The 25,544-nt window shown below is 56.5% G+C and overlaps 3 protein-coding genes and 1 non-coding gene across 7 annotated transcripts; 1 reads left to right on the top strand and 3 right to left on the bottom strand.

Moving 5' to 3' along the window:
* Positions 1 to 109: 109 nt before the first annotated feature.
* On the bottom strand, positions 110 to 7,245 carry BRMS1 (BRMS1 transcriptional repressor and anoikis regulator). 2 transcript variants are annotated; one of them, XM_045558409.1, is made up of 10 exons: positions 7,104 to 7,245; positions 4,427 to 4,572; positions 4,237 to 4,327; positions 3,923 to 4,050; positions 3,685 to 3,764; positions 3,491 to 3,587; positions 2,895 to 2,987; positions 1,710 to 1,774; positions 978 to 1,017; positions 110 to 534 (listed from the first exon to the last, which is right to left on the bottom strand). In XM_045558409.1, exons 2-10 carry the CDS (start codon positions 4,563 to 4,565, stop codon positions 419 to 421), a joined length of 849 nt encoding a protein of 282 aa, XP_045414365.1. In that variant the 5' UTR covers positions 4,566 to 4,572; positions 7,104 to 7,245; the 3' UTR covers positions 110 to 418. The 2 variants fall into 2 exon arrangements, with proteins under 2 accessions (XP_045414365.1, XP_045414366.1); XM_045558410.1 differs by having other exon boundaries at positions 441 to 617; positions 7,104 to 7,228.
* A 242-nt stretch (positions 7,246 to 7,487) lies between these two features.
* B4GAT1 (beta-1,4-glucuronyltransferase 1) lies at positions 7,488 to 9,794 on the bottom strand. The gene is made up of 2 exons (XM_045558408.1): positions 8,590 to 9,794; positions 7,488 to 8,340 (listed from the first exon to the last, which is right to left on the bottom strand). The coding sequence occupies exons 1-2, from the start codon at positions 9,643 to 9,645 to the stop codon at positions 8,149 to 8,151; spliced, it is 1,248 nt and encodes a 415-aa protein (XP_045414364.1). The 5' UTR covers positions 9,646 to 9,794; the 3' UTR covers positions 7,488 to 8,148.
* Positions 9,795 to 10,135: 341 nt separating this feature from the next.
* Positions 10,136 to 10,217, top strand: TRNAS-GCU. Its single transcript has one exon. It is a non-coding gene; the product is annotated as a tRNA-Ser (tRNA).
* Positions 10,218 to 16,190: 5,973 nt separating this feature from the next.
* On the bottom strand, positions 16,191 to 23,820 carry SLC29A2 (solute carrier family 29 member 2). 3 transcript variants are annotated; one of them, XM_045556833.1, is made up of 12 exons: positions 23,405 to 23,820; positions 23,082 to 23,163; positions 21,560 to 21,723; positions 21,265 to 21,404; positions 20,809 to 20,943; positions 20,101 to 20,198; positions 19,793 to 19,877; positions 19,157 to 19,266; positions 18,851 to 18,956; positions 18,664 to 18,749; positions 17,826 to 18,025; positions 16,191 to 17,177 (listed from the first exon to the last, which is right to left on the bottom strand). In XM_045556833.1, the coding sequence occupies exons 1-12, from the start codon at positions 23,431 to 23,433 to the stop codon at positions 17,066 to 17,068; spliced, it is 1,347 nt and encodes a 448-aa protein (XP_045412789.1). In that variant the 5' UTR covers positions 23,434 to 23,820; the 3' UTR covers positions 16,191 to 17,065. The 3 variants fall into 3 exon arrangements, with proteins under 3 accessions (XP_045412789.1, XP_045412788.1, XP_045412790.1); XM_045556832.1 differs by having other exon boundaries at positions 19,118 to 19,266; positions 23,405 to 23,819; XM_045556834.1 differs by lacking the exon at positions 20,809 to 20,943 and having other exon boundaries at positions 19,118 to 19,266.
* Between the last annotated feature and the right edge of the window lie 1,724 nt (positions 23,821 to 25,544).

Here is a 25,544-nt window from a genome sequence, read left to right as displayed (position 1 = left end):
GGAGAGGAGGTATCAAACTGCAAGACCCCAGAACAGAGTCTGCCTGTCGCAGGCACTCCCCACCAAGCCCCGAATCCCTTGCAAGGTAGATCAGACACACACGGGCATGCCAAAGTCCCAGGAAAGGCTTTAATTGCAGTCTCAAAATCTGGGAGGCAGATACTGAGGACTGCCCTGGGAAAACCGGGAGGCCCGGCTCCTCACCTTGGCCACCCAGAATGCACAGGCCCCCCGATATTTCTGGCCCAGAGTTCCCACACAGCGAGCCCAGCTCCCAGTGGCTGGGGAGCCAGGGTCCAAGGTCAGCAGGTCGGATGCTGCTTTGGCATACAGGGAGCACTGAGGAGGGTGATCTTCAGGAGGGGAGGTAGTGGGCTGCTCAGGGATGGAGGTGAGGTGACGGTCTTGTCTGGCCAGGTCACCTCCAGGGCCACAGCTGTGCAGGCCTCAAGGAGGCAGCGGAGGAGTCCATGCCAGTGCCGGCTGGCGGGACCCCGGCAGGGCAGACCAGGAAGGGCGTGTCCGTCGGCCTCTCTGCAGCAGGAAAATGTGAATCCCGGGTTTGGTGCCAGCTGCTCTGAGAGACCCCCCTGGCTATGAACAGTGGGGTCACGGTCCTGGGGGTATGTGGGAAGGGAAATCGTCACCTGTGAGAGGAAGCTGAACCAAGAGGGCGGCAGCCACTTCTTGTGGGGGACGGAGGGGAGTGGCCTCGCTCTGTCCCAGGACAGGCCTCCCAGAAGGGCTCCTGGCAGCTCCACAGCCTCACCCGTGGATCCTGGCTATGGGCTCCACCGCCCCAGAGTCTCCCCATCCCCACTTGGTTCTGCTCCCCAAACGCCCTCAACCCCCTCGAACCTAGAATGTCCTAACTTTCTCGGGCCACCGATTCTGGCATGGCTACCACCTCTCTCTGGGCTCCTTTCCTGGAGGCTGGGCTGGGGGGAGGGAGGCAGCACGACTGCCATGGTTCTTACCATCTGATTTTCTCTTCTGAGGGGACACAGCTGCCCTAGCCTGGGTGGGTGAGAGGAAAGCCCCCCTGAGAGCCTGCCTCCTCCACACCGGCCCCTGTGGGGCAGGGGTGCCAGGCCCTCCTGAGGCAGAGCACCCAGTGCCCCACTGCTTTCCTGCCCCCACCTTGCAAACCCTCCAAACCATCAAACCTGCCCTGGAACAAGGAAGGGGCTGACACATTAAAACCCCCCCGCCAGGGCAGCCTCCCGTGAAGGCGGTCCTGTGAGCTGCTGCAATCCAGGGAACCTGGGCTGAAGACATGGGGAGCGAGGGCTGAGCAGAGAACTGCCCAGGCCCTCGGGAAGCCCAGGCCTGCAGGGACTAGACCTGTCATCTGGGTGGGGACCCTGAGGTAGGGTGGTAGGGACGTGGCAGCCATGGAACTACCTTTTTTTTTTTTTAATTTTCAGACAGAGTCTCACTCTGTCGCCCTGGGTAGAGTGCAGCGGTATCATCACAGCTCACAGCAGCCTCAAACTCCAGGGCTCAAGCGATACCTCAGCCTCCCAAGTAGCTGGGACTACAGTACCTCACCACCACGCCCAGCTAATTTTTCTACTTTTTTTTTTTAGTAGAGACAGGGTCTCGCTCTTGCTCAGGCTGGTCTCGAAATCCTGAGCTCTCGTGATATTCCCGCCTTGGCCTCCCAGAGGGCTAGGATTACAGGCATGAGCCACTGTACCCGGCCGGACCTTTTTGATAGCTGTCCAGTCCTCCAGGATGTCGATCTCCTGCAGCATGTACACGATGTAAGGGCCTGTGACAGGGTCAAGGAAGCAGGAAGCCCAGTGGAGGGGGCAGGTGATGAGGGTATGGCCTGGGAGTCCAAGGGTGGCAGTGCTACCCAACCAATTCTCAGGAAAGGTGGTGCAGTGGACAGTGTGGACCAGGTTTCAACTCGGGCTCCACCTCCTACCTCTTGGCCCCCTGATTCTGGGGGGCCCTCGTGGCCTATTTCACCCATCCATGGAGGGCCCCCCATACCTCACCTCCCTCCTTCAGGTCAGCTGCTGAGGCCCATCCTGCCCCTCAGGAACCTTGCTCCTTCTCCTATTCTGTCCTACCCTGTATCATTAACTGTCCCCTCATTCCACCATCTGAAGGCAGATTCAGGTTGTTTCCATCCTGAGACGACCCTTCCGTTCCCACCTGAGTTCTCCACCTGATGTCTCCATGTCCCCATCTGCCTTTTGCTCCTCTAGTCACTGCCTTCCGGATTCCTCCCTCCCTGCCTGGGCCTGCCCTCCAGCACCAGGCAGCTGTAACACCTGACACTGGCTCTGTGGGATTGCCCTCAGGGGACACAGAACTCAACTCTGCTGGGCCAACCAGGGCGGATGCAGGCACAGTGGGCCCTGGACTAAAGCGCTCCTGCCTGAGACGGGCCGAGGCAGCTAGCCCCCGCTGGGATTGGGCGTCCCCAGGTAAGGCACAGGGAGCCCTGGAGAGCAAAGCCGTAGGCACTGGGTGAAGCCCAGGAGGGGCTTCACGGAGATGGGCCCTGACCAGGCGGGGACAGGTAGGAGTTCCAAGAGGAGGGGAAGTGAGCAAAAGCACTGGGCTGGGAGCGCCTGGGACCTGCTGCGGCAACGCCTGGAGACAGAGAGGCCTCAGAGGCCAAACTTTACCCAAGAAGTTACGGGAGTTACTGAAGTGACATTTCTGTTTTGCTAGGGTCCATTTAGCCCAGGGGAGACCCAGGACCCTACCGGAAACTGCTGACAGCTGGATTTGCCCAGATATGGTCACATGACACTAAACCACCATGAGTCTAGTCTGACCGTCCTTCGTGTCCCTCCAACCCCCCCACCTACCCCAGGTCTGGAGCTGACCCCGACGTTCTGCCCGGTTTCAGGCCACCTGGGGTGAAAGGATACCAGACACAAGAGGCGCCTTCTTCCTCTTGCTGGGCGGCAGGGAGTCCCAGGACTTTGAGCTGCCTCTGGCGTGCAGTTTGTCATCCCACCACTCTGTGTCCAGACCCACAGTCAGGATCGGGGGCTGGCCCACAGGACGCTCCCTCCCCTGGAGCCTCTGCCCCCACGTGGGCCAGCCTGGCCTCCTCTCCCTGCGCCGTCACGCAGGGTAATGGACAGAACCCTGGGCTTGGGGCTGTTCAGGTCCCGACTGCACAGCGGTGCGACCCTGGGAAACAGGCCCCTGCACTTCCGTGGGCCTCAGCTTCTTCATTTGTCTGTGGACAGTGGGATGATGACAATCCCTGCCTCCTCACACAGGTACTGCGCACTGTGGCTAAGGGATGTGGGCGTGCCGAGTTGACCGTTTGGAAAGAGACCATGGGCAGAGGAGGGCACGGGCACCCACCCTGCCTGAGTCCCCACTGTGTGCCAGGCCTCATTCAGTCCTCACAGGGACCCCAAGAAGCAGGGCCTCGGACTCTCCCCTTGTGCAGTGAGGGAAGCTGAGGTTCAGAGAGGGGCGGGCATTGGCAGGGCTGGGCCCTTGCGCTCACCAGAGCTGAGGTCCAGGCTCTGCCGGTCCTCCTCCAGCCTCTGGATCCGCTCCTGTAACTCCCCCTGCAGCGTGTCATAGAGCAGCAGCTTCTCACTCTGGAAGGGGTGGCAGTGGCTCAGCCAGGTAGGCAGGGTGGGGCCCATCAGGCCTCGCCGCCCCCCACCCCCGCCCCAGGTTGCCAGCTGGGCTCACCTCCAGGTGCTGCTTGGCCCCCTGCAGCTCACACTCATACTTATTCCTGATCACATCCAGACAGAAGCCCTTGTAGATCCCTGGGGGGGCGGGGAGGAAGGGCCTGTTTGGCAGGGGACCTCGGGGCCCACAAAGGAGGTCTGAGACAACAGGGTGAGGCAGGGCAGGGACAAGAGAGGAAGTGGACAGGAAGCCATGGCTTCTGGGAGGGGCACAGGGCACAGGCCAGCCCACAGACCTGCCACCTGAATGCGAATCTTGAGGCTCCGCTGCAGTCCCCCAAGAGGCTCTGTGTATTCAGGGGCTCTCTCAGCCCCCACTTCCTCCAGCCGCAACCGCAGCTGACTCAGTCGTTCCCTGAACAACCTGGGAGGTAAAAGGAAGCCGTGCACCCATGTGCTCATCCACTTGCTCACCTGTCGCTCTTGGACAAGCACGTACTGAGCGCCCGCTCCAAGCAGGCCCCACGTTAGGCACTCGCTCACTGGGCATCACTGCTGCCTCCTCACCCCAGGTGCCCAAAGACCCAGCCCAAGGTATCCCCACGCTCACTTCTCCTTTAGCTCCGAGAACTGCTTCTCCAGGTCCAACATCTCACTGACACACTCGCTGCGGCGCCGCTCATAGTCCTCATCGTCCATCTCTGGGACAAGAGGCCAGTCAGGGCTGGCTCTGGAGAGGAGTGGCGGGGTGTGTGTGTGTGTACGCATGTGTGCACGCATGTGTGCGCACAGGGACTCACCTGAGCTCTCCTCCTCTGACTCAGTCTGGCTGCCGCTCCGTTCCTCCTCACTCTCTTCCTCCTCCCCATTCATCTCAGCGGCTGAATCACCCTCTGCTTCCATCTCTTCCGTGTCTTTGCTTGGAGGCTGGATGGGCATTTTGGCTCTGGGAGAAGGAGTGGAGCCATCACTTACTGTTGCCCACAGCTCAGTGGGAAAGAGGCGAAGTGGGGAGTTGAACCAAACCCAACCCCAGATGGGGACAGCCAGGGAGGTGACTGGCCCCACCACACCGTGGGCTGGGAGCTGTGCATATCTCCTGCCCTTGGATGTTGCTGGTGGTCCCAATTCTGGGAATACGGGCCAAGGTTTTGATCCCTATATGGGAAAGGCCCAGGGAGCATTCCCCACTGCCCATGGGACTGGGCCCAAATTTCTGACTGGGGCTTTCAAGGTCCTTCTCAGACTGGACTTGAACTTCCGGTCCAGCTCCCTCACCCCACCATCTAATGTCCAGTTTTTGCACTTCCATGTCCCTCCCTCTTCTCGTGCTGTTCCTTCTGCTTATGATGCCCTTGGCTTCTCTTCCTGGTAACACTGTGCAATACTCTTTCATTGTGCTCTGGGTTAAATCCCATCTCCTCCTGCTGCCTCTGGGACCTCGGGTCATCAATGCTCCCCTCTCTCTTCTGTGTCTTCAACTTCTCCCTCTTGGCAGTCTCCTCCCATGAACCTTTAGATGTGCTCAGGTATTTTCTACCATTAAGAAAAAGCAGAAACACAAAGCCTTGCCCATTCCACTTAACTGCTCCCTATTTTCCAATTCAGAGTTACACTTTTCAGGGCGTTGTGCACACGTGCTATTCCTACTTTCCCCTCCCATTTGTTCGATCTCGTTCTGTAACCATCAATCTCAGCTGAAACTGATCCTGTAGAGTTAATGACTGCCTGTGGCTAATGCCAATACTTTTCAGTGCTTGTCAATTGACTTCTCAGCAACATTGAACTGAAAATTGAACACTGTTAAGCATTCCTTTTTTTAGTCACTCATCTAACATTTATTGAACATCTAATATACGCTAAATACCATCAGACACTATGGTAGGTTCCAGGGCACAACTGTGACAGACAGACAGTCTTTGACCTCAAGGAGCAAAGAAGCAGACTATTACTCTGGTGTGAGGAGAGTGAAGACCCAGGGCAAAAGGGAGGGGTATCTACCTGGGACCTGGAGCTTGCTGCAGCAGTGACAGCTTCTAGAGGAAGATGGATCAGATGGGTGAGCTGAGCTGATTGACAGAGGCAACATTCCAGGTAGACTGAGTAGCATGTGCAAAAATCCAGAAATAAGAGAAGGAAAAGGGTTGGCAGTATATGGGTCTAAGCCTCAGAGAGAAATCTGGGGTGCAGAGATTTGATCATCAGCATACAGCAAGTTCTTCATGCCATAGGAGAGGATGTGTGACCAGCAAGGCAGAATGTGTGCAGTGAGAAGCCCACGGGGCAACTTCCAAGGTCACCAAAGGGGGCAGATGAGGAGATCCCAGCAAAGGAGGAGGAAGCACCCAGTCATGAAGAAAGAATTTCAGAAGGAAACAGTGGTGAAAGTGCCAAGTGCTGCCAAGAGATCACCTAAGAGGAAGATTAAACAGTCCTCTTGGCAGATGATCTCTCTGCCTACTGGGGGCTTCTATTTCACTGTGATGTTCTTCCAACTTCTCTGTCCACTGCTTTGTAGTCCTTTAGAAAAATGCAGATGCCATTCTCTCCAGGAAGCCTTCTCTGTTCACCTTTCCTACTTGCCCATTCTCATATTTGTCCCCACCCCTGCCCCAATCAGTCCGTGAGCCTCACCAGGCAGGGGTGGCACACCCACCTTACTCATCCAGCACAGTACTGGCTCACTTGACTGGAGGATTTGTGAATACAAATTTAACAAAATAAACTTTTGCAGGGCAGCGAATAGCTTTTATTTTTTGGTAGCCCCAAGTCCCTGAAGTAGCAGCAAACTTTCGTGACACTGATTCAAGCTGTGTATAATGCATGGCCTAGGAGAGAGTTTAGACACATTTCTCAGTGATTTCACCAATGATCTCAACCTGACCTGAAAACCTTGGTTCTCCAAACCAGCCTCATCTTTCCCATTCTGAAGCTTCAGTTCCCAACGTTTGCAATTCCTCTTCACTGTTAAGTATATTTACTTCGTAAGACGCAGGGTAAGTCCTATCTCTTGCAGAAGCCTTTCTCTCCCGCAACTGACTCATTATGAGTGAGTTACATTCAGTCACGACCTCTCCTCCTTACCCTGGGTGCAAAAGGATAATCACTCTTGCTCCGAGTGTAGTAAAGATCGCAAGGAGTAAGGGATTGAAAAGCACACTATAAAGCACTGTACATAGGCAATTTATATTTTCAGACGGTAGGTTCCTCCCGGGCAGGCCGCCAGGGAAGGCAGACCCCTCCCCACTCTCGCAGAGGCCAACCCAGCCGCTCCGGGAGCTTCCGGCCCGCTCCACCCCCAAATGAGCCAGCGCGAGCCAGAGAATCGCGGGCTCTTCCGCGGCCGGCCTCGGGCCCGCGGCCCCGCACGCGTCAGGCCGGTTAAGTCTCCTCTTCGGCCCCAGAGGAGGAGATTGTGCCAGCTCTGACCGACTGACGGGAGAGGCCGAACCAGGCTCCGGGCCTGGCGATACGCACCGCGGACAGTGGGGCCTCCGGCCTCCCCACCGACACTGCCTGAGAGGTGCCCGAGGCTCCCGGTACTGGCCGCCGCCGCCGGCTTCCCGGAAGCGCTGCGCAGGTCCCTCTTCTACGGGAGGCGGGGTCTGCCGGCGCTTCCGTGTGCGTCATCAGGAGGCACCCGTCGGGGAGCTCACAATTGGACAGCTGGGAGCCGAGGCATGCTGGGATACCGCGGGCCGGTCTCCATAGCAACCGGCCGATATGCACACACACAGGCCTTCTGTCTGCGAAGAAGGCCCGAGTAGCTTTTTCCTTGCTTTGCAGCCTGCGCCCCTCAGTCCGCGGCCACCTCCCCCCGTCCTCCCCACCCCCAGCTCAGGAGAGTAACGGAGCCAGCTGTGGGTGTGAACACTCATTTATTTACATATCGTCATCGGTGGGCAATACCCAGCCCCGCCTGTGCGAAGGTACAGCTCTCAGGCCCACAGAGCCTACAGACCCTTCCCGCCTCCCCGGCCCCCGAGGGCGGAGGCTTGAGAGAACCAGGAAGTTTAGGCTTCTGCCCAAGAGCTAAGAACTAAATTCTATGCCTTCATCGGATTTCTTTACAAAAAGCCCATTTCATTAAGTACTCAGACTTCTCACCTCCATCCCATTCATACATTTTGCTCTCCTACAACCCCTACCCACCCACATAAGATTGTTAATAACAATAATAATACTGTGATATTAATAGTTCACATTTGTACGAAGCTTACAGAATGTTTTCACATACAGCATCTCATCTGAGCCTCCCAACAGTTCCGTGAGGTAGGTATTCTCACCTCCCTTTTTACAGACGGCAACCGAGGCTCAGAGAGGTAACCGGATTTGCTCAAGGCCACACAGCTAGTTAGTGGTAAAGCTAGGACTTGATCCCAGCACCCCATATTCAAGTCCAGTGTTTCAACACCACAGCTACCTCTGTAAAGTGGAGTGACATTTCTTACCCCAGTCAGGTTTGAGGGGCGGCCTGAGGAGCCAGGAGGCTGAGACTTCTCAGACTAGGGGAGGGAATAGCTCAGCAGCGTCGGGGAGAGTTGGGGTACTTGGCCTTCAACTCCTGTTTGAACTGGCGGTAAAGGATCTTATTGTGCTGATTTTCAGCCTCCTTTTGGGGATGGAACTTCAAGGCTTCTTTGAAGCCTTTATGAACCAGGAAACCTTCGTTCAGCACCTCGAAATCAAACCCTGCCACATGCAGCTCACAGGCCTGTAGGGGGAAAGACAGGTCAGCAAAGTTTGATGACATTCACAGGGCCGAAACTGACTTTCCTAAAGCCACACTCCAGCTCCCTCACCCCTCTGGAGGCGTCCTGGATCTTCGACGCCATCCAACCACCTCCTGAACTATGATCCCTTCTGCTTCACTGCCTCCTTTCCATCTGGGGCTGCTCCTCATAGCTCCCTGACCCCACCACCTCTCCTTCCCCATTTCCCCTGCCCTCTCCCTTATAGGCACCTGGCTGATTCGATTGAAGCCGTACTGCCGGAAGCGCTCGTCAAAGGTGGGCACCTTGCCTCCAGCCACGTAGAATGGCTCCCAGGGGTCCTGCCAAGGCACCACGTAGGCAGGCCTCAGCAAGCTTTCTTCTGGCAGGTTGACCCAGCGGGAATAGTTGGTGGGTGCCTGGCAGGGCGTGCACAGTCCATAATAGAAGGGCCGCACCTCGCCCACCTGGTAGAGCTGCAGCAGCTCCGTCTTGCTCATGGGCATGCGGCGGGCTCGGCGGATCTCGAAGGCAGGCACCACCAGCGCCGTTCCCCCCCACTGGTTGCTCTGATCCAGCATTTCCCGCAGGCCTCTCCACAGCCCCTCGCTGGGTACCATGTCCACGTCGATTACCAGGGCATAGTTGGCCCCCTCACGAGCCAGATTCCTCAGCAAGTTATTGGGGTAGGAGACATTGGTGCCCAGCGCATAATTGATCCCGGGCTGGGCCACCTTGGCTAGCTTGTCAAAAACCTCCTGGCAGGACCTCAGCAGAGCAAACTCCCCCGGCTCCCGGGGGTCAGGCACGGCGGCCTCATAACGCGAGGGGCACACGAGATGCATGGCGACCCTGGCGCGCATGTCGGGGCAGTGGCTGCTCAGCGCGTAGGCCAGCACCGTGGCCAGCTGCGCCTCCTCCTTGGTGGCCGCGAACACCGACACGGACAGCGGGCCCTCCCAGCGCTCTAGCAGGCCCGACAGATGCAGCAGGTTGTCCACGCTGGCGTGCGTGGCCAGGATCACATCGTTGGGGTCCATGGTGGTCTTCAGTAGGCCCTTGTAGACGCGGTAATCGCCGCTGGCGTCCAGGACGCCTCCGGAGGCCAGCGCCGCGCGGAGCTGCGCTTTGACCTGGTCCACGGACCGTGGGGACGGGGGGAAGAACTCAAAATACTGGTCTTGCTCCTCCTGCCCGTGCAGTCCGGACAGCAGCGACAGGTAGAGCAGCTGCAGCATCGCCACCAGCATGAGCGCGGCCAGCAGCAGCTGGTAGAAGGCGCACCGGATGGCGTAGGACATCTGCATGGCTCTCGGGGCTCGGGGCGCGCGGCAGGGACCACCCGGCCACAGCCTCCGCCAGCGGCCGCAAGCCCGGATTTACCGCAGCCTGCCGAGCGTAGCCGACACCAGCCGAGGCGAGCCGAGCTCGCGCAGCCCCGCCCACCCCCGCCCCCCGCCGCGCGAGGGGCGGAGCTACTGCCCGCCGCCCGCCGCGCTCCGCGGACGCCGCCCCTCCCTCCCGGTCAGCGCGCGACCCCTGGACACGCGCATCCCGAAGCCCGGCGCGCGCCCCGATTCGGGGCGGGGAAACCGTGGCAGGGCTCGGCGGCAGCTCGGCGCAGGGTGGGGCGGGTTCCGGCTGAGGCGGGCCGAAAGGAAATCAAAAAGCAGCTGTCTCCCCGCCGTCCTCCCGCCACTGAGTCCTGCGAGGTCGGCGTTGGGATCGGGTGGGGGGGCCCGGAAGGTGCGCGGGGGATGAGAGATAGGGGAATGTGGAAAGAGCTGCCGAACGTGGGACGAGGTGGCCGAGTGGTTAAGGCGATGGACTGCTAATCCATTGTGCTTTGCACGCGTGGGTTCGAATCCCATCCTCGTCGGCCCTGTTTTACAGGGAGGAAAGTTTTAATTTTCCGCATCCTGCTTGTCTGGAGCAGCAAGCTGAAGAAAACTGAATGGAGGGTGCAAATGGAATTCGATCCAAGTCGGGGCGCGCTTTCTCCTGTCTGTCCAACCTGCGTGTCGCGCCTGCTCGTCCTCCAGGTATCTGAACCTCTGGGCAGAGGCCCAAGGTCTACTTTTCTTTCTCCCTGGAAAGAGGGCCCCGGGGTCAGTGACACCTGAAAGACTGGAACCGCGATTCTAGCCAGTGCCAAGTTGGGGCCAATATGCTTTCTGCAGGAATTAGAGAAGCCCCCATTGGAGGCGTCCGCCTCCCCGTCTGAAGCGGTGGAACGTGGGGGGAGTTTGATCATGTAAATTATCACTCTGTTCAGCCGACTGATAATGCCCCCCAGCCCCCAGCTCTTCTCCCAGGGCGAAGCCCTTGTATCCACATGCGTCCTCCCCAACGCACACACACCCTTACGCAGATAAACCTCCAACATTCCAACGCCAGCCACCATACACAGAAGGCACTCAGTGTTTGTTTATCCATGGAGGAGAGGCTGCTAAATCAGTTACTGCATATGTAATAAGTACTCGACCTTTCCAGCTGAGTCAGGGAGGCCCCCATAGGGCACAGTGCTCTGAGCCTTGGGAAGGTACCTTGGGACAGACTGGGAGGGCCTCCGATGCCAGGATAAGGTGTTTGCCCAGTTTCCCACAGGCAGTAGGGTGCCGAGGTCGGTGAGTTGGACAGTGACCAGAAAACCTTTATTTGGCAGCCAGTGCAATAGCACCTGTTGAGCACCTGCTCCCTGCCAGGGGCTGTGTTAGGCACCAGGGATGGGGCCCTGAAGGTTTTCACTGGTGACCTTTGCCAGAGAGAGGAGAAAGGCAAGTGCAGATTCCTTGAGCACAGGCCTTGCAAACTGGAGGCTCAGAAGCCACATTTGCCACCATGTGGGTTTTCTCTGACCTGCTCAGTGTTTAAAAATAACGATTTAAATACATTAGTAGTTAACTTTGGTGAATCCGGAGATTTCATGTGAAATCCACATTTCCAGTTTCTGTTTTAAATTCTGGCAGATCTGGCAATGCCAGGCCTGTATTCCCACAAGGTGACAATTGGCCAGAGCATCAGAGTGGCTCCCCCTTTGCAAAGAGTCTTCTGTTTGCCAGAGTCCCAACCCTGCCCCCTGCCTAGCCACTCCCACCCTCTGAGCACTTGGTTTCATCTGCCGCGCTCACACAATACCCAGATACCCATTTACCACCTCGATGGTAAGATTCACCCAGTCACTGCCCGCAGTCCCCCCAGCCCACACGCACAATGACACATGGCCGGCATCAATGCATGTTTGTTGAATGAATAGATAAGATGCTTATGAAGTGCCCCCTGGGCCCCTGGTCTACAGGGACACTGTAAAGTGATGACCAGGCCTTGGTGAGGTATGAAGATCAAGGAAAGCCACATGGAAGGCCAAGAAGGTGGCCAAAAGCCTGCTACTGTGGGCAGAGGTGCCTGGCTGGAGGGAGGGGCTGGCGTGACACAGGGGCCAGAGACTCAAAGACCAGTATTAATAACCACTAACAAGGGATCTGCTGGTGCCCTTACTACAGACCAAACGGTAGGGCACTGCCAGGTTGTCTACTGGGTGTGAGAGCAGAGAGAAAATAACACTTTGGTTTTTTTCCTTCAGAGAAGGAAATCTGTTTTACTCAAAGTCTACTGACTTAAATGTCAATCTCATTTAAAAAATATTTCTGTTGACATCTAGAATGGTTTGAGCAAATGTCTGGGTACTATGGCCTAGCTAAGTTGACACATAAAAGTAACCACAAGACTCTGCTCTTTGACTCAGGGCCCTGGGCTCCTCTCTCTTCCCTCCCACAGCTCCAGCCAGACCCCAGACTCACTGGCCCTGCAGATCCTACCCCATCCCCCTTTCTGGGCTGGTTTCTGCTGTCTAGACCACCACTGCCCACCCCTCAAGGATGGAATTGGTGTGGTCCCAGACTAGGCCATTCACAAGTGGTATCTCTCAACTACAGGACTCAATAGGATTCTGCCTCAAGTCAGATGAAGGCTTGATTGAGGCCTGAAGACAGTTTATTATTAACCCTTCACTTGTCCCAAGGTGAAGGCCAATGGTTATAGTTTCCTGAGCCCTTGTCATATGTCAGCCCAGACCAAAGGCTTTGCCCACCCTGAATTCTTCCAATAGCTGTTCGAAAGAGGTCACATTCTTCTCCTCCCAGAGTACTGTCACCCTCCCCAGCTACCCCATGCTATGTGGCTTTCGTGGCCTGGCTTTGGTAGCTCCCAACCCCCAGAGCCGCCTCTAAACTGGAAGGAGTCCCCTGCCTCTGAGTGTTGGAAGGACTGAATTACTGTCTGAACCCAACAAATCCTCCTGCCTCAGGCTCCAGAGTAGCTGGGACTACAGGCACCAGGACTCCAGCTATAGTAGAGACAGGGTCTCACTCTTGCTCGGGCTGGTCTCAAACTCCTGAGCTCAGGCGGTCCTCCTGCCTCGATCTCCCAGAGTGCTAGGATTACAGCTGTGAGCCATCCCTGGCCTGATTACTGTAGCTCTGAGATACGTTTTGACATTGAGAAGTGTGAGTCCTCCAACTATGTTCTTTTTCATTATTGTTTTGGCTAATCAGGGTTGCTTGCAATTCCATATAAATTGGAGGATAGGATTTTCCATTTCTGCAAAAAAGGCCCTTGGAATTTTGATAGAGATTGCATTAAATCCGTATATCACTTTGGGTAGCATTGCCATCGTAACAATGTACGCCTTCTGATCCATGCACACGGAATATCCTTTCATTTATTTAGGTCTTCCTTAATTTATATCAGCAGTGTTTTATAATTTTCAGTGCACAAATTTTTTACTTCCTGTGTTAATTTGTTCCTAGGTATTGTATTCTTTGGATCCTATTGTAAATGAAGTTGTTTTCTTAATTTCCTTTTCAGGTTGTACATTGCTAATGTATAGAAATACAATTAAAATTTTTCATGTTAATCTTGAACCCTACAACATTGCTGAATTCATTAACTCTAATAGTTTTGTGTGTCTCTGTGTGCTTGTGTGTATTCTTTAGGATTTTCTACATATGTATATATTGTACATCTGTGAACATGGATAGCTTTATTCTTCCTTTCCAACCTGGATATCTTTTATTTCTTTTTCTTGCCAAATTGCACTGGCTATAACTCCCAGCACAAAGTTGAATAGATGAAGTGGAGAAAGCAGGCATCCTTGTCTTGTTCCTAATCTTAGGGAGAAGGCTTTCAGTGTTTCACCATTGAGTATAATATTACTGGTGGATTTTTCATAAATGTCCATTATCAGATTGAGGAAGTTTCCCATCTATTCCTTGTTTGTTCAGTGATTTTGTCTTGAAAGCATGTTGGACTTTGTCACATGCTTTCTGCATGTTGAGATGATCATGTATTTTTCCCTTCATGCTATTAATATGGTATATTACATTGATTTTCATATGTTGAACCACATTGCATTTTTGGAGTAAATCCCACTTTGTCGTGGTGTGTAATTCTTTTAATATGCTGCTGGGTTCTGTTTGCTAGCATTTTATTGAGGATTTTTGCATCTGTATTCATAAGGGATGTGATCTGTAGTTTTCTTGTGATGCCTTTGTCTGGCTTTGGCATCAGATCACATAGAATGAGTTAGGAAGTGTTCCCTTCTTGTCTATTTTTTGGAAGAGTTTGAGAAGGATTAGTGTTAATTCTTCTTTAAATGATTGGTCACATTGACCTGTGAAGCCATCTGGTCTTGAGTTTCTCTTTGTTGGGAGGCTTTTAATTACTGATTTAGTCTCATTACTTGTTGTAAGTATGTTCAGATTTCTTGTTGCTTCTAGAGTCAGTTTGTTTCCAGGAGTTTGTCCATTTCATCTAATTTGCTGGCATACGGTTGTTCACAGTATTCTCTTACGGTCGTTTTTATTTCTGCATGTGGGCATAGCTCATTGCATTGCACTTCGCTTTCCTGTGCCTTGAGGACTCTGCCCTTTATACAGACTGAAGGTTGGTGGCAGCCCTGTGTGAAGCAGGTCAATTGGTGTCATGTTTCCAACGGCACGTGCTCACTTCATCTCTGTGTCACATTTTGGTAATTCTCACCATATTTCAAACTTTTTCATTATTATTATATCTGTTACGGTGATCTGTGATCAGTGATCTTTGATGTTACTATTATATTAATAATTGGGGCACCATGAACCATACCCACACAAGACGGCAAACTAAATCAATAAATGTGTATGTTCTGACTGCTGCCCGGACTGGCCGTTCTCTCGTTTTCCCTCTTTTCAGACCTCCCTATTCCCTGAGACACAGCCATGTTGAAATTGGGCCAAATAATAACCCTCCGGTGGCTTCTAAGTGTTCAAGTGAAAGGAGGAGTCACAAATCTCTCACTTTAAATCAAAAGCTAGAAATGATTAAGCTTAATGAGGAAGGCATGTCAAAAACCAAGATAGGCCAAAAGCTCAGCCTCTTGTGCCAAAAAGTTAGCCAAGTTGTGAAAGCAAAGGAAAAATTCCTGAAGGAAATTACAAGTGCTACTCCAGTGAACACACATATGATAAGAGAGCAAAGCATCCTTATTGCTGATATGGAGAACGTTTGAGTGGTCTGGACAGAAGATCAAACCAGCCACAACATTCCCTTAAGCCCAAAGCCTAATCCAGAGCAAGGTCCTAACTCTCTTCAGTTCTATGAAGGCTCAGATAGGTGAGGAAGCTGCAGAAGAAAAGTTTGAAGCTAGCAGAGGTTGGTTCATGAGATCTAAGGAAAGAAGCCATCTTCGTAACATGCAAGAGCAAGGTGAAGCAGCAAGTGCTGATGGAGAAGCTGAAGCAAGTTACCCAGAAGATCTAGCTAAGATCATTGATGAAGGTGGCTACACTAACAACAGATTTTTTTTTTTTTTGAGACAGGATCTTTCTCCACTGCCCAGGCTGGCATGCCATGGCACAATCCTACTTCACCACAGCCTCCAACTCCTGGGCTCAAGCAATCCTCTTACCTCAGCCTCCCAAGTAGCTAGTAGTACAGGTATGCACCACCACACCCAGCTAATTTTATTTTTCGTAAAGACAAGTTCTCACTCTGTTGCCCAGGCTGGTCTCAAACTCCTGGCCTGAAGTGATCCTCCTGCCTTGGCCTCTCCAAGTATAAGGACTACAGGTGTGAGCCACCATGCCTGGCTAACAACAGATTTTCAATGGACACAGAACAGCCTTATATTGGAAGAAGATGCCATCTGGGTCTTTCATAGCTAGAGAGGAGAAATCTTTCCTGGCTTCAAAGCTTTAATGGACAGTCTGACTCTCTTGTTAGGAGCTAATGCAGGCCGGCAGGCCTCCTCTTCCTCTTTGATATCAAAAGAGCCTCTGGCTTCTGGGCAGCTGCCCCGTGCTGGCCCAGCACCTAGGACATAGCAGGTGCTCAGTGAACGTTCACAGAAGGCAGGAAGGCAGGTGGGCAGGGAACCCCGGCTTCTCTCCAGGCTGGGCTGGGTAGCACAGGCACGTGGTGAGGCAGGCCTTTCCCCCATCGGTCTGTAGAATTGGCTGGGTTGCCAAAGCCCTGCCCAGGCCCACAGCCTCTCTGAGGCCAGATTTCTGAGGAGAAGCAGCCCTCGGGGGCAGTGGATGCCGGTGAGAGTCCAGGGGCTGATGGAGGGGACAGCAATAGTTGTCCAGCCAGCCAGGTGCTCTGCCCAGGGGCACAGGGCTCCTTGCAAGTCTGTACCTCCCCACCCCCTGGCTACTAGGGCCAAGCACAGAGATGCCCACCAATCGCTGCCCCTCTCAGGGCCTCAGTCATCCCACCTGTCACATGGGTACAATCATCGCCACTCCAGCCCAGCCAGCTCACTGAGGCCAACAGAGCCAACAGCACTCTGGAAACAGACTCAGTGAGCACATGGTACAGATGAATGGAGTTGATATTAGACTCAGGAGCAGGGCCAGAAGGACAAGCTGAGCAGAAGGGCGGAGTAAGAGCTTCAGGCTCCTGCCCTGAGCCCGTGAGGAAGAGGAAGCAGGCTGCAGGCAGGAGCAGCACCAGTCCTTTCCCCGGCCTTGGTTTCCTCACCTGCACAACGGGGGAAGCACAGTCCCTGCTCCTTCCAAGGGCCTCACCCAGGCTTCAGTGAGAGGGTGGGTGTGGAAGAGCTTTGCAAACTGTAAAGTGCAGTGCATACATGCAGCCCAACTGCAGCTCTGGGACCCAGGCCCAGCTGGGCTTGGGGTGGGTAGTCAATGTCAGCAATGAAAACACTGAGGCCCGGAGCCCAGTCCTCTGCACGCTCAGCTCTCAACACCTTTGTCCTCCCTCGTCCCTTCAACTTCCTTGGCACCCTGTGTCGCTGAGGCCTGAGGGAAGAAGAGCTCCCACCCTGGCCTGGGCCCCACACCCTCCCTGAGCCTGAGGCGGGGGCCACATCAGGCACATCCTCAGCAAGGCCCCACCCGCAGCCTCAGCTCCTGGTGACGATTTGCAAGTGCAGTCCTGGCGGTGGGAGGGCCATGGCCCTGTGCCCCTGACGACCGCCTTCCAGTGAGGTGACGTGGGTCAGCACTGTTCCTGGGAGGTTAGAATGACCACCGGTGAAGCCTTCCTTGCAGCGCCCCAAGCGGTCACCAGCCAGGATGGAGAGCAGCTCCTGCCCCTCCGGGCACCTCGGACCCAGGGGGCCGACCCAGGAGAGGCCTGTGCCGGCTCGCTGTTCCCCTGGGCTGGATCTCAGCTCCAGAGGGGGCGCCGGGGAGCGGGCTGCCGGGAGAGCCTCCATGGCCCACGTCAAAGCAGTGCCTTGAAGAGGAAGGAGAGAGAGGCTCCGCAGGAGAGTCCCAGGGCCAGGAAGAAGGTCATGAGGGCGCCGGCCACCTCCCTCTCGTGTGGCAGCACCTGCCTGGAGCACCCAGGAATAAGAGCTCTTAGAAAACGCTGGGCCCAAACCCAGAGCCAGCCCCAGGGCCCTCTGCACGTCCAATCCGGGCTCTGACCAACCCGTGTCACTATTACTAGGCCCTGCTTTCTGGGCCTCAGTTTCCAGATCTATAAAACAACAAGGCCATCTCTCAGGGGTCCAACACTATGTGATTCCAGATTCCACTGCCTTCCCTCTTGACAAAATGTCCCCAATCTGGTCCTCCCTCTCAGCTTTACTCTTCCCGGCTTCTCGACTCCTTTGCCCCTTGGGAAACAGCCGTGACCCTGCTTTTGATCAAAACCTTAGCTCCCCTTCAACTGAGAATTTTGGAGCTCGATGGGCCCTAAGGGATGACAGGCCAACCCATTTATTTTACAGATGGGGAAACAGGCCCACAGAGCGGCCCCAGAACCAGTGCACGGGCTACTTTACGAGGCAGGTAGCTCCCCAGTTCAGTTGTCCTCTCCTAGCAGTTAAGTCCTCACCTGACAGGGGACGCCAGAGGCCCGCAGACAGCTGGGGGGCTGGCCAGGAGCAGAAGCTGCCCTCCCTCCCTGCAGGCTGTCCCTCCTCCAAGAGCTCGCCCACCTCCCCACTCCCAGCTCACTCCCAACCCGTCCCGCAGACCTGGGCGCCAGGCACATGGTGAGGGACACCAGGTACCCGTTGGACGCGGCAAAGAGCAGCATGAACGTGATGAAGTAGGCATCCTGTGCGAAGAGGATGGGCAGCCGGGACCTCTGGGGCACGTGGCACAGCATGAAGAGCGGCACGAACAGGAAGCGCAGGCAGACCAGCAGGGGCAGCAGCCGGCTGTCCTCGTTGGGCTGTGGCAGAGGCTGGAGTGAGTAGGGTCCCTGGAGCCAGGTCTCTGCTCCAGGGACACCTTGGGACACCCACAGATGGACCCCTCGATCACTTCCTGCCCTCCTCTGACTTGACCTAGCCTGTGAGCACTGGGACCTCTAGAGAACAAGGGGCTGTGCCAAGCCCACCCTGCAATCAGTCTCTGGCGTGTGTTCTCCATGGCAGAACTGGAGGGGTTTAGATAGCACCTGTGGTTTTCAGACTTGGTTCCTCAGAGCACCCCTGGGGGTTCCACAGAACCCTTTGGAGCAGACGGGGTTAGGTTGCTGAGTGGGACTAGAAGCTGGAGACCCAGGTCCCGTCCTGACTTGGCTCAGAGCAGCTCCTCATTGATCTGATTCGTTTATTATATCTCTTTGGAAGATTTCATTTAAAGAAATAGCACTGTGGCTAAAAAGCCATCCTAAGTCCAGTCCCTCACCTGGGGCTAGATGCTGGGGACACAGAAGTCAACTGGACATGGCTCCAGTCCAAGTCCTGGCTTGCCCACTGCCAGACCACACAGCAGACTACTGGCAAGTCACCTCTTATGCCCTCGCACACTCTGTTCCCAAACTGCTTCCTAAAACCTCAGCTCACCCAGGCCAGCTGTGCTTACCCACAGGAAGTAGGAGGTCAGGCTCCGCCCCAGCCAGTCCATGACGTTGAAGAGAAGGAAGCAGCAGATGGGGTTGAAGAACTGGCCTGGGAGAGAGAGGGCTGGCGGCTCATCCTGGCCCCCAGCTTCCCTCCCTCGCCTCTCCCGTGTGCCCCTGCCCTGCCCTCTTCCATGCCCCCACACTCACTCCACTTCCCCGGACTGGTGGAGCTGGTCACCATGGCTGTGATGGCGGGGAAGACAGACAGGGTGACTGTGAAGACCAACACAAGGCACAGCGCCGTCAGCCAGATCTGGGGGCCGGAGGCAGGGGTGTGAGCAGGCAGCGCAGTCCCGGGGCCCGGCCCAGCTGAGCCCTTGACTGGCCATGGCCCTGTGCCCTCGGGGTAGACGCTGTGGGTACTAAGCCCCGTTTCCCCCAGAGATGGTGGCGGGGACCATAGCCAAGCCAAACCTTCCGGAAGACAACGAAGACTGAAGGTTTCCCTGGCACCTGGGGCTCGTCTGGCTCCAGCTCTGGCTCCAGCCCTGGCTCCTTCACAGGGTCAAGATCCGGAGTCAGGGCCACCTTCTGGGGCCTGCTGGGAATCCCGTTCTTCTCATCTGGGGCAAGAAGGAGGGTGGGGTCACGCCTGTGACCCAGGTTTCCTGACAGCCAGGCCTGACGAGGACAGTCCCAGCAGTTAAAACCAGTGGTTCCCCCCCACCCCGGCCCCCTAACAGAGGACACACACACAGCTGCTGGTCAGCACGAGTGCCCGGCAATGCGCTAAGCACCTTAGATGGATAACGCAGGGGAAAGTGAGGCTCAGAGGGTTTAAGTGGTTAAGTGACTCGCCCAAGGCCACACAGCTGGGAAGTTGTGAAACCAGGATGCAAATTCAGGTGCCTCAGATCCAGAGCTTGCATGCATGAAGCTCTACTGCCTCCCATTTTATAGAGGAGGAAATTGAGGCCCAAAGAGCAGTAGGACTTTAACCCTACTGACTTTCCTCTGTGACCTCCTGCCTCTGCTCACATAAGGCTGCTGGGTGGGTCTCTAGTTGGGAACAGAGGGAAGTGCTGCCCGGGGGAGGTGGCTCTAGCTCGCTCTGGGTCTCCCACCTCCTGGCAGGGTCTCGGGGCTTACCAGACTGGAGGAGCTCGGCTTTGGTCTCCAGCTCCTGAGCTTGGGCCTGCGATGGTTTCTTGGCCAGGTAGTAGCGAGCAAACTTCTGCAGAAGGACAGGAAAGTGCTGGCCTGCCTGGCGTGGCTGAGGTGTCCTGATCCCCCCACACCACTAGCTTAAAGGCCGGGGTCCCCCGGTGGCAGACTCCTTTGGGGATCTGGGCTGAGCTCAGGTCTCCTCCGTCTCCCCTGGCCTCGCTGAGGGCCTCAGACTCAGGACTGCACTGAGACACTGTGAGGCGGGGCGTGGAGCCCGACGGCAGGCTCACCAGTCGGGGCAGGCTCAGGTAGCACACAATGGACACGAGGATGCCCACGCACGGGGCGATGAAGTACGCCAGCGCAGAGGTCTGGGCGTCCACACCACCTGTGGCAGAAACTTCAGCTGCAGAGAGGTGACTGGTGCCACTGTCCCCCACAGCACCTCGGACTCTGTCCCACTTGTCATCGTGCATTTCCCAGACGCTTTCTCAGCCTTGTCCACCTCTCCCTTCACTGACAAGGTCAGGGATCTCGTACAGGGCCCTAGACCAGCCTTTCCCCTACGTGTCATTTTTGCTGAGAACCTACTATGTGCCGGGAGCTTTCTCTTACTGCTCCTTACAATCTGGGCAGGGAACAGCCACAGCCACGTGCGGGGGAAACCACGGCATAGAGAGGCTATGTGCCTGGTCCACGGCCAGTGAGCAGTGAAACGATTCAAACCTAAGTCTACCCGAATCCCAAACCTATCTCCCTCTCAGCCTCAACCTGCTGCCACATGCCAGTTGGCCTCAGGAATCCCGGCCCGGTCCCAAGTTAACCGAGCCCTCCCCGGTTGTTCCCTCACTGCAGGGCCCCAGACCCAGCCTCCACTTCCACATCACCCCATCTCCTCCGTCTACACCCAGAACCAGGCATCCAGCCCTCTCACGTCCTCTCTGCTCCCCCGAACCTCAGAGGCCACCCCAGCCCTCCAGCCACCCAAGTCCACTCACTGGCCATGGACATGAGCATGGCAAGGGCAGCGAAGATTCCAGCCAGGCCCTGGCCGCTGAGGAAGAGGGTGCTGTAGGTGGAGGGCATGGTGCCCAGCTGCCCAAAGAGGCTGCCCTGCAGGACTGCACTGAAGGCTGTGGAGGGACAGGGACAGGGCTGCTGCTCAGCTGGGCAGGCCTCAGGGGCTCCCTGGAGGAGGTGTCGGCAGGGTGCACAGGGGCCTCTGCACTAGGCTGGGCAGGCGTGAGGTTTCCAGGGACTCGGAGCACTGTGGTGCGACACCCCCCATGCATCCTCATCATTGGTCTGCGGGGCTGGTGGCCAGGAGGCCTGCTCCGAGGTCACTGGGGCCTGGGACAAGTGACTCTTCCTCTCCCTCTGGGCCTCAGTTTCTTCCTCAGGGGTGTGCTGGGCTGCGCTGAAGCCCTGAGTGGGCTGGCTGGGGCGGTGCTCACAGTTGATGAGGCAGACAGAGGCCATGGTGATGCCGAAGAAGGGCCTGGGGCTCACGTCCACCTTGACCAGCGCCGCCGTCAGGGCAAAGAGCAGCAGTACAGCCAGCAGGCTGCCCAGGACCCGCACCGGCTCGGGGATGCTGCACGGGAGGGCGGAGTGGCTCAGCCAGGCCCTGGCAGGGCAGGGGAGGGGGGCAGGGGGTTCAGCTGGGTAGTGGGCTGGGAGAGATGCGGGGAGAGGCGGGGAAGGGGGCGATGGGAGGTCCTCCTGGGCCCAGATGAGGCTGCCTCTCACCACTGGTACAGGAAGGAGTTGAGGAGGGTGAAGAGCAGCAGGGGCAGCTGGGACAGCAGTGTCACCCAGTTGTTGAAGTTGAAGGTGTCCTCAGGTTCCGTGTGGTTGGCACTCAGAGTCCCGGCTGTGCTGTTTAAGGGCCCCGCCAGCCGCCCCTGGAAGTACTGCCAGACAGGGAGGTAAGGTAGGGTCAGGACCCCCAGCCTCCCCCTCTGCCTCCCCCTCACTTGTGATGCTTATCCTCGCACTGTCCCCCGCACCCGGCACACAGTCGGGCTCCACCAACGTGCACTGAATTGAATGGCTGAAGCCTGGGACAGAGCCCAGGCCTTTCGAGCCCCCAGCTCAAGAGCCTTGCTCTGGCTTTGACAGCCCCTCCTCCCCAGTGTCCTGGTTCCAGCCCCACCTCACTCCTGCAGCAGCTTCTAGATTCATCCATTCCATGGCTATTTATTGAGCACCTACTGTAAGCCAGACTCTGGCCTAGGTGCCGAGCAACTGCACTCTTTCTGAGACATGTATCCTGTCACTCTTCTGCTTAACCAGCCCCACCCCCCACCCCACCCCTGCCTCCCTGTTGCCTGCAGGGCAAAGCCCCACATTTCTGGAACAGCATTTGGGGCCCTTCGGAATAGATCCCAGCCTCCCCTTTGTGCCCCATCTCCTGCTCCGTCCCACTAAGCTCTAGGCACACCAGGCTCTAGTACATTTTCCGAAGTGGCTGGCCCTCTCTCACCTCCCTGCCTATGCATGGCTGTCACCTCCTCCAGGAATGCCCCCTCCTCCTGACCACTGCCCGGCCACCCTCCGCACACCTAGCCTACTCTATTCTCAACTTACAATTCTCTCCCGTGAAGAAGGAATTCCCCCCTCCCCTGGGGACACGGAGCACTCTGCTCCAAGCCTGGGCTGGCCCAGGTCATGTTACATTATTAATAGCTCTCTGGCCTTACTCTCAGACCAGGGGCTGATTCATCTGGATCCAGCACAGAGCCAGGCACTCAAGAGGCATCCAGAAAGTTGTTGCACTGAGTATATACGAATAGCCCAGTCCCAAAGAGAATGAAACCCCACGTTTCAGCCTGTGCCCGAGAGCACCAGCGCTCTGTGAAGGCAAAGCTCTCTGTTATGCAGCCTCCTGCATCCCAGGGCCTGGTCCACTGTAGGTCCACAGTAAAAGTTTGTTGAATGAATGTTTATAATTCGTGCTATTTCAAAAAAACCAAAGGCTTTGGTAACCCACTTTTGCAGTGACTGGCTCAGAAACAAGACAAACAGAGGAGGCAGGTGGGAAGCTACTTTGTTGGTTCCACAGACCCCCTGCTGGTGGCCTTGCCCCTGGGTCGAAGCATTCCTGACAGTGGCTTTCGGGCCACGGGAGAGGCTCCGTGCTGCCGCGGACAGACGGGCGTCATGGGCAACCACAGGCGGCGGGAAAGCGCCCGGTTGGCCTCAGTCCTGGCGGCACGAGGGACGGACGGTGGTGTGGCCGCGGGGCTGTCACTCCCGCCGCGAGTCTCACCGGGATGGCAGTGATGAAGAAGTTCCAGGGGAGGAGGGTGCCCAGCCCCAGGATAAAGAAGCTGATCCCGACCAGGTGGTAGCTGTGGGGATCAGTCAGAAGGTCACCCCGAGACGCCCCCCTTGCCCCTCCCGCCTCCCGCGCCGCCCGCCGGAGAGCGGACTACAATCCCCATCGCCCCGGCTCGGGCAGAAAGGGAGCCGGCTGATGGGAACTGTAGTTCGACCGGTCTTCCTTGAACCTTGCATCGCCTACAGGGAGCAGGTCCTCGCTGCCCACGGCCACTCGGGTCCCATACACACCCCACTCGGTCCCCAGCTCACCTGTCCTGCGGGGCGTCTCCTCGCGCCATGGCAGCGGCAGGGGGCTGCGCCCGGAGGGGAGGCGTTGGGAGGCCGCACGGGCAGCTGCGCCCAGGCCGGGGGGCCGCTGGGGTAGCGGGTCGGGTCCAAATCCGGGTGGAGGGGGAGGAGCCGCAGGGAACCCCGGGCGGCTTCCGGCGGTCGCTGGCTCCGCAGGCTCGGACCTCGGCTCCGCCCCGGGCCGGGGACAGAGGATCGCACCTCCCTTCTCTTTTCACCGCCGCGGGCAGGGACTGGCGGGTAGAGCATCCGGCTCGGCCCTACCTGAGGGTCTCGGGGTCCCGCCAGCTCCCCGCGCCGCGCGTGCGGTTTGGAGAGGCCCGGCCGGGAGGATCTTACCGCCGCCGCCCCTCTCCCGGCCCCCCCTCCTCCCCGTCCCTCTCCGCAGGCGTCGCCGGACCCCTGCTGGGAGGGGGAGGGGGAGGCGGAGAGGGAGGGCGGGGGGCTACTCCGTCCCCACCCCCACCCCCACCCCGCGCCCGGCGCTCCTAGCTTCGCCCGCCCCGCAGCCCGGCCCGCGCCCCCTGGCGCCGGCGCCCCTGCCGCGCCCTGCCCTGCTGTCACCCGCTCCCCTGCCGCGCCCTGCCGCGTCCCTGCCCAGCTGTCACCCGAGCCCCTGCCGCGCCCCGCCCGCGGTCACCCCAGCGTGCGCCGGCTGTCCTGGGGCTGAGTCCCCCGGGAGGGCTGGGAAAACGTCAGGGTTACTTTCAGCGGCCCCAGGTCACACAGAGTGTCCCACATATGAAGATGCTCCCACCTCCCGCTTTTCTGTAAAAAACTGAAAAGATTATAAACCACTGCGGTTTCGAATTCATCTGCTCCGACTCACTCTCACAATTTGCCGACGAGTGCGGTTTCTCCGCGCTCACAGGGCATACCGCGGATTTCGGAGAAGCGAGAGGCTCCAGATCGCAAACTCTTGTCATAAGTAGGGAAATGTTACGGCCATTTCCAGGTGGCCTGTGCCGCGCCCCAGGCGCCGTGGAGTCTGCGGGGCGAGCCTTGCGCCTGTCCTGCCCGCAGCGCTGGTGTGTCGCGGTCCCGGCGCGGTCCGGCGAGGGACCGACTGATCTCAGGGCGAACCCGACCGAGTTACCCTCTCTTCGCTCTTCTTTCAAGCCCTGCAGTGTATCAAGGGGAAAGTCTCGATTTGGTGCTAACACGTTTCTAACGCCTCTAATTTTCCGTCCCCCGCTCAACTGGCCTCAGGGCGTCTGCTGACAGTTTTACCTAAATACAATAACTTTCATTTTCCTTAAATTTATTTTTATGCTTATTTTATTTTTATGGCTACTCATACTGGTTTCCTATTTATGATAGTGATATCAATTTTTCTTTGGAAAAATCAATTTATTTATGAAAAATGAATCGTTGAAAGAAAATAAACTATGTGGGGCTGCAGGTGCCGCACATGTTTGGCACAAGATTCAAGAAAAGTGAAGAACAGAGGTTTGGGGAGCACTGTGCCAGCGCACGTCAGGGAGAGAACAGCCTGTCCCAAACTAGGGACAGGAGAGTGCTGACACCTTCTGGGACACACAAATAGATCGCTTTGGCTGGCTTGGTGGAAGGAGCCTGCACCCCAGCCAGGATGGTTAGGGCAGGCTGGGGAGGCTCCCAGCTCTGTCAGACTCAGTCACCCGTTTTTAAAAAATATTTCAAATTTCTAAATTTCTTTTGAGACAGAGTCTTGCTTTGTCGCCCCTGCTAGAGTACAGTGGTGTCATCATAGCTCACTGCAACCTCAAACTCCTGGGCTCAAGCGATCCTCCTGCTTCAGCCTCCTCATTAGCTGGGACCACAGGTGTGCGCCACCACATCCAGCTAATTTTTTATATTTTTAGTAGAGACAGGGTCTCGCTCTTGCTCAGGCTGGTCTCCAACTCCTGACCTCAAAGGATCCTCCTGCCTTGGTCTCCCAGAGTGCTAGGATTACAGGCGTGAGCCACGATGTCTGGCCTATCTTGTTATTTTAATTTGCAGTTTCCTAATGACATATGATGATGGGCATCTTTATATGCTAACTTGCTATCCGTAGATCTTCTTTGTTGGGGAGTCTGTTTAGGACTTTTGCCCATTTTTAATTTGACTTGTTCCTTTT

The sequence above is a fragment of the Lemur catta genome, chromosome 7 (assembly GCF_020740605.2).
Source record: "Lemur catta isolate mLemCat1 chromosome 7, mLemCat1.pri, whole genome shotgun sequence".
In the NCBI taxonomy this organism is placed as follows: Eukaryota; Metazoa; Chordata; class Mammalia; order Primates; family Lemuridae; genus Lemur; species Lemur catta.
This window is presented reverse-complemented; position numbering and strand designations above follow the sequence as displayed.